This window comes from Octopus bimaculoides, chromosome 24 (assembly GCF_001194135.2).
Source record: "Octopus bimaculoides isolate UCB-OBI-ISO-001 chromosome 24, ASM119413v2, whole genome shotgun sequence".
Classification (NCBI taxonomy): Eukaryota; Metazoa; Mollusca; class Cephalopoda; order Octopoda; family Octopodidae; genus Octopus; species Octopus bimaculoides.
Window position 1 is genome coordinate 10,544,544 of NC_069004.1, and position 7,141 is coordinate 10,551,684.

Sequence of the window (7,141 nt, forward strand, 5' to 3'; positions counted from 1 at the left end):
GGGGGACAAACACAGACACACAAACATATATATATATATATATGTATGTCTCATAACCATCTCCACTTCGGGGTATTCCTTTCTCCTCATCTCATTACCCTTGTTGTATCCAGAACCCCACCTACCCCTGACCTGACCCTGTATTGACTACTACACCAAGTCCTTCCTCCATAAAACATCATTCCTCTGGCATTCCCCCTCTGTTAAAAAAAAAAACCCTGAAGATTCAATTGCAATAATGAATATGAGAAAACTTGCAAGTAATCATCATCATCCTCGTCGTTTAACGTCTGCTTTCCATGCTAGCATGGGTTGGACGATTTGACTGAGGACTGGCGAACCAGATGGCAACTCCAGGCTCCAATCTGATTTGGCAGAGTTTCTATAGCTGGATGCCCTTCCTAACGCCAACCACTCCGAGAGTGTAGTAATATGATACACAAAGGCATCCTGCATGTGGTGGTCACTGCATGCATTGTGGTGCTCATCTTGCACATGTCATTTAGCACACTTCATGCCTATGCTCATCTCATGTATGTTGTGGTGAGTAAACATCTCCCTGTTGGTAATAGAGAATGTAAGCTGCATTCTACAACACATCTATAAATTAATCACTTGAAGGTCTGGCTGAGTGGTCGGAGCATAGAAATATGATCTGATGGAAGAGCTAGCACTCATTGTCCTCCATGCACCTCCAAGACAGGGAAATTGATGTTCCTCTTGAACTTTTGTAAGACAAAATTTGGGTGCGGGGGACAGAATTCCAGAAGGGCTGCATACATAGTGATTTGTGTGGGAGGAGTTTTGTTGACTCATTTGGAAAGCAAACATGATGGCTTTAAAGGCAGCAATGATAATACTAATGGAGCCATCATGGATAAGGAGTAGCTGGTAGGAAGATTTTGCAAGGTTAGGACAAACCTTTTTGACTGTCACTATAATAGTTTCTGCTCCTCAGAGCTGGCTGGCTGGCTGGCTGGCTGGTCTCATACCATCTCCACTTTCGCATTCTTCTCTCCTCATCCCATTACAATAAGGGTGATGAGATGGGGAAACATGAATATTTATGGAGATATTTGGCATTAGGAAGGGCATCCCGCCATAGAAACTATGCCAAATCAGTCTGGAGTTGGCTGCAGCTGGCCAGCCCTGGTCAAACTATCCAACCCATGCCAGCATGGACGATGGACTTTAAATGATGATGACGGGGTCTACACAGCTCTGAGGAGAGGCAGAGAGAGGAAGCAGTTTGTGTGGACTAGTGAGTGGAACACATCTGGAAGTGACTTCACCAATCATTTGGATGACCCTTGATGTAGTCTGTGGTGTCTGTGAGTGTAACAGCATCCTGTCCTAGTTGTGAGAGCAATACTCCATTGTAAGCCTCACCCGGTCCCTTGTAGAGAAGTATCAATAATTGTTTAGGGATGAAGTATCTTGTGTCCCTTAAGAGAGGATCCAATCAGTGGGATGTGGTTTTAGCTATGTTAATAAAACAATGCACTTAAGGTAGCAAGCTGGCAGATTCGTTAGTATGCCAGGGAAAATCCTTAGCATCTTGTCTATCCTTATGTTCTGAGTTCAAATTCCACCAAGGTCAACTTTGCCTTTCGTCCTTTCAGGGTCAATAAAATAAGTACCAGTTGAGCACTGGGGGTCAACATAATTGACTAGCTCTCACCCTCGAAATTGCTGGTCTTGTGCCAAAATTTGAAACCGATATACAATACACTAATTGTAATAGAATATGAATCTCTAATTTCATTGCTGAAATTGTTGACTGTCATTCTATCATTTTAAAAATCTCCCACACTTTCTCTAAAACTCTAGAAAACATCTCATTATTGTTTAACTTCACTTGAAAAAAAACTTTATAGTTTGTAAGAGCCACTATCTTTGTCTCCTTTTAGGAATTCCCTTTGGAATCATTTGAAGTTGAACCTGTATCTAAAGCTGAAAAACGTAGACGGTCACCAATCCCTGTTGATTGTGAACAAAATAAGAAACTTCGTACTTTTACTGGAGACAGTGAACCCATGCCAGATGTTACCATACCTACCTCACCAGAACCTTCTACATATGTGTCGGGCTCAAACAAATATCCAACAAAAGGGGCTACATTAGCTAACTCCTTGTCACAATCGCTCCAGCAAGGTCAGATACCGGTTTCTCTCTCTCACCCCTTTCTTTTTAGTTTTTGAGAAATTGATGATGATAATCTTCTTTTAACTTTTATTTTTGTATCTTTTACTTGTTTCAGTCATTTGAATGGCCATGCTGGGGCACCACCTTGAAGGATTTAGTTGAACAAATTGACCCCAGTACTTATTTTAAAGTCTGGTTCTTATTCTATCAGTCTGTCTTACTAAACCATTTGGTTAATGGGGTATAAGCAAACCAACATAGGTTGTCGAGCATTGTGGGGTTGGGCAACACTCACACATTAATGCCCTGAATCACTTATACATGTGTTGTTGGCATATGTACATGTGCTTTATATCTGAAGATAAAGTTTAATAGTAACATCACCATTTCTCTTCTTGTAGCAAATTACTCAACTCTGGGGAATTGTTCAAAGGAAAAAAACCCAAAATGTTCAACTGCAAAACTGCAGACAGACGTGACTGCTGAAGTAAATTGCAAACGGACAAAGCGTATTTTTCCAGGCCCTGCAGGAATTCTTCCAAAGCTTGTAAGTAGAATAACAACTTCTCACTTTGGTACATGAGGACTAATTTTGTAAGGGAAGGTGTGTAGTTGACAGAATATTTTTGAGATGGGCTCCTAGCTGGCTGTGTGCTTAAGAAGTTTGCTTCCCAACTACACGGTTTTGGGTTCAGTCCCATGGCGTAGCAACTTGGGCAAGTGTCTTCTACCATAATCCCAGGCCGACTAAAGCCTTATGAGTGGAGTGCTCAGCCACTTGCACGTTAATTTCACGAGCAGGCTGCTCCGTTGATCGGATCAACTGGAACCCTCGACGTCGTAAGCGACGGAGTGCCAACAACAACAACTACTACTACTGCTACTACTACTATCTAAATCTGAACGTCTATCTGATGTTTGTTTCCTTCTCCACACATTTAGGCATCAAGCGATCAACTTGAAGATGTTGTCTTGAAATTGGATACGGCTGCTGTTAATGAAAAAGAAAAGGTAAGAGAAATATTTTCTTTGACATCTGAAACTTTCTCACGTTGTTGTTGTTGTTGTGACAGAAGTGTAGTGGTATTCCGCTCTAACCCATTATTGAATCCAAAGGATGGTTTTTTTCCAACTGGTAAAGGGCTGTGTGCACCTGGGAACATTCCAGGTGTTAAGTACCCAGCTTCATTTTGAACACTTTGTTTTTTGCCATGATAATAGTCTCTCTCTCTCTCTCCCTCCCTCTCTTCCCCCTCTCCCCCTCTCTCTCCATCTTTCTCTCCCTCTCTCTCTCTTGCTGTCTTTCTAATTCTTGTGTCTAGGAAAAGCCACATGGAAGCAACACATGTAGCCCTCAACGGATTTGATAGTTCTTCAATATTCTCATTTCTCTCTCTCTCTCTCCTTTTCATCCTGGCTCTCACCCAAATACTCATACTTTTATTTCCATTTACTTACACCATCTCTTACCCCCTACCAATCTCTCTCTCTCTCTTTGTCTTTCTCCCTCCAGCAGCCTGTGACCGTAATGACCCCCAGCCAAACCCACGAAGCCTTTAATGAAAGTCCTTGGAAAAAACTGATGTCAGATCTTGGAGACGAAGCTTCTGACATTCTAAAGAAGTTCTCCATAAAAGAAATTCATCGCAAGGTAAGATAGCATTTTAGCTAACTTCTCTCTTTTTTGTGACCATCTTAACATCCGCCATATCATCATCATCATCAACATCATTATCATCACTACCATGACCACCATCATGCATTTGCAGTGATTTGGGGTTATTGTGAGTTGATGGTTTGAATCTAGTTTTGATAAACAGGCACTGGTACAGCTGTGTGATAAGATGTTTGCTTCCCAACCACATGGTTCCAGGTTCAGTCCCACTGCGTGGCATCTTGGGTAAGTGTCTTCTACTATAGCCTCAGGCCAGTCAAAGCCTTGTGAGTGGATTTGGTAGGCGGAAACTGAAGATTGTCTATAATCGGATGCCCTTTCTAACGCCAACCACTCCGAGAGTGTAGTGGGTGCTTTTACATGCCACCGGCACGAAGGCCAGTCAGGCGGTACTGGCAACAGCCATGCCCAAAATGGTGTATTTTATGTGCCACCTGCACAGGAGCCAGTCCGGCGGCACTGGTAACGACCTCGCCTGACACCTATAGAACATAATCATTATCGTCGACATTTAACATCCGTTTTCCATGCTGGCATGGGTTGGATGGCTTGACAGGAACTGACAAGACCAGGGCCCACACCAGGTAACACAGTCTGTTTTGGCTTGGTTTCTATAGCTGGATGCCTTTCCTAATGCTGACCACTTTACAAAGTATACTGAGTGATTCTTACACATGGCTCCTTGTTTTTAAGATCTCAGTCCTGTTGTGGTGGGCGGGTCCTCTCAATTACAGCATTGTGTCACATTTTGGTCCTCTGTCATCTCCTTTATAAGGCTCAGTGTTTTGAGATCGGCCTTCAATACTTCCCATATCTTCCTGGGTCCCCATCTTCCACAACTTCCCTCTGACGATAATGATGATGATGATAAGTTTTTCCACTAGTTGACTATTTGTACTCACTAATTGCTACTGTTAGTTCCCTTGTAACCCGCTGTTTGTGGAGGCACAATGGCCCAGTGGTTAGGGCAGCGGACTCGCAGTTTTGATTCCCAGACTCGGCGTTGTGAGTGTTTATTGAGCGAAAACACCTAAAGCTCCACGAAGCTCCGGCAGGGGATGGTGACGAACCCTGCTGTACTCTTCCACCACAACTTTCTCTCACTCTTTCTTCCTGTTTCTGTTGTGCCTGTAATTCAAAGGGTCAGCCTTGTCACACTGTGTCACGCTGAATATCCCCGAGAACTACGTTAAGGGTACACGTGTCTGTGGAGTGCTCAGCCACTTGCACGTTAATTTCACGAGCAGGCTGTTCCGTTGATCGGATCAACTGGAACCCTCATCGTCGTAAGCGACGGAGTGCCAACAAACAACAACCCGCTGTTTACTGATTCTATGTTTGTTGTTATTCCTTCTGTTTTCCCCATTTGATCTCAATTTATTTTCTGTCTTGGAATCCAGGCAAGTAAAAAGTTGCTGTGTCAGGGGAAAGTGTTGTTGCTCTTCTCCATTCTGGATGCAATTGACTTTACCAATCTTGATGCCAGTGTTCATCTTCGAGATAAGACAGGTAAGAATATCCATAAGACACTTCCTCTTTGTATTCAAGAAATACACACACACACACACAGTATTTATCCATTTATTACATGCTGTCGTGAGCAAAAGTCTGATAAGATATTTGAACTAAAGCCACTGGTTCGTTGCGTGTGTGATAGTCCCACCCATGCTAGTGTGGAAGGCAGACGTTAAACGATGATGATGATGTGTGTGGCACAAGTGTTGTATAAGCTTTTGATCTTAAATCCAATGCCGTATTGCTGTCTCGCTATCATTTCTGAATGTGAGATGGCTGTCAGCTGGCTAAATGAGACACTTATGAAATACATGCATATATGTTTGTGTATGTATGTGTGTGTGTGTGTATATATATAATTGTTTTGAGAAAGAATATGATTAATCAGAAATTCTCTCACAAGGTTAAGGTTTTTACTTAGAAGTACACAAGAGGAACTTGAGACAAAAGAATAAAAATATGTAATGAAGAAACGTAAGACCAGGTAATTTAATCCATAAGCATGACTCTGATTTCAGATGTATTTAAAAAACAACATATATATATAGGTATGACTGTGTGGCTTAGAAATGTACTTCCCAACCACATAATTTAGGGTTCAGTCCTTCTGTGTGTCACCTTGAACAAGTGTCTTCTTTTATAGCCCTGTTCCAACCAAATCATAAATTGATTTGGTAGACAGAAACTGAAAGAAACACATCCTCTATATATATATTTGTGCCTTCTTTCCTTTCCTAGACATCGGACAATAGTTGTTAACAAGTCTCAATATCATTCATTTTCCAATATTCCTCATAAACATCTTTGGCCTTAAGGAAATATTACCTTGCTTGGAAGTAGGTGAGGTTTGGCAATGGGAAGAGCACCTGGCTGCAGAAAATCTTTCAATAAATTCCATTTGACCCATGCAAGCATGGAAAAACAGATGTTAAAATGATAGTGTGTGTGTGTGATTGTGCATGTGTACTTTGCAACTTTCTGTTTTCTATTTATATTCATATATTTTTTAGGTACCATACAAGGAACTGTTCACAGAAACTTGGTTAAAGAATACAGAGATTATCTTCAACCTGGGACTGTGTTGGTGCTAAAAAATGTTGGTGTGATTAGTCCAACACCAAGAACACACTACTTGAACATTACTACCAACAATCTTGTATCAATATGCAGTGTCTTAACTTCTGGGGAAGTTAACATTCATTGGCAGGAGAATAGCACAAGCTATGCTAAACTTGTTGCTAATGCCCAGCTTGTACAGAACATGAAGACTTCTCAAACAAGTGGTTCTCCTCTACCAAAAGGATCTGTGATAAACAGCCCCAAACTTCCATCCTCTCTAAACCCTCTCAATGGGAGTCCATCACATTTGCCTTTCCCTTCACATTCCCGTGTCTCGACCCCGAATGCTTTAGTTACCAGTACACCAATAAACCTCCAAAGTACAATCTGTGATACATCATCAACACCATATCGTGTTGCTAACTTTCAAAGAAATGCAAGTTCAACACAAAATGCTGAGAAAGTTAGACCAAACTTGGCAGCAGCGGCAGCAACACCTGTGACTGCTGCTTCGTCTCAAAGTAGTAGTGCTGACAAGAAGGAGCTGCTCTCACAGTCTTCAAACTCACGTTGGCGTTTCAAATCTACAAAGACACTCCCGAAAGTGCTGCCGGAACCGGTTCTTAAAAACCCTTCTGGAAATACTAGAAATAATCCTTTGTTGGATTCTGCATTGAGTCAGCTCCGGAACTCTTCTTTCGGGAAACTTCCCGGTCCCATGTCATGTGACAAAAACTCAGACTGCAC

The 7,141-nt window shown here is 42.0% G+C and overlaps 1 protein-coding gene across 1 annotated transcript in view; it reads left to right on the plus strand.

Moving 5' to 3' along the window:
• Window positions 1-7,141, plus strand: part of LOC106877854 (homologous recombination OB-fold protein) — a 9,783-nt gene that overhangs the window by 983 nt on the left and 1,659 nt on the right. The window contains exons 2-7 of the mRNA XM_014926888.2: window positions 1,911-2,154; window positions 2,547-2,692; window positions 3,088-3,156; window positions 3,659-3,796; window positions 5,221-5,329; window positions 6,346-7,137. Of these exons, the coding sequence (XP_014782374.1) occupies window positions 1,911-2,154; window positions 2,547-2,692; window positions 3,088-3,156; window positions 3,659-3,796; window positions 5,221-5,329; window positions 6,346-7,137 (1,498 nt within the window). The remainder of the gene's footprint in view (window positions 1-1,910; window positions 2,155-2,546; window positions 2,693-3,087; window positions 3,157-3,658; window positions 3,797-5,220; window positions 5,330-6,345; window positions 7,138-7,141) is intronic.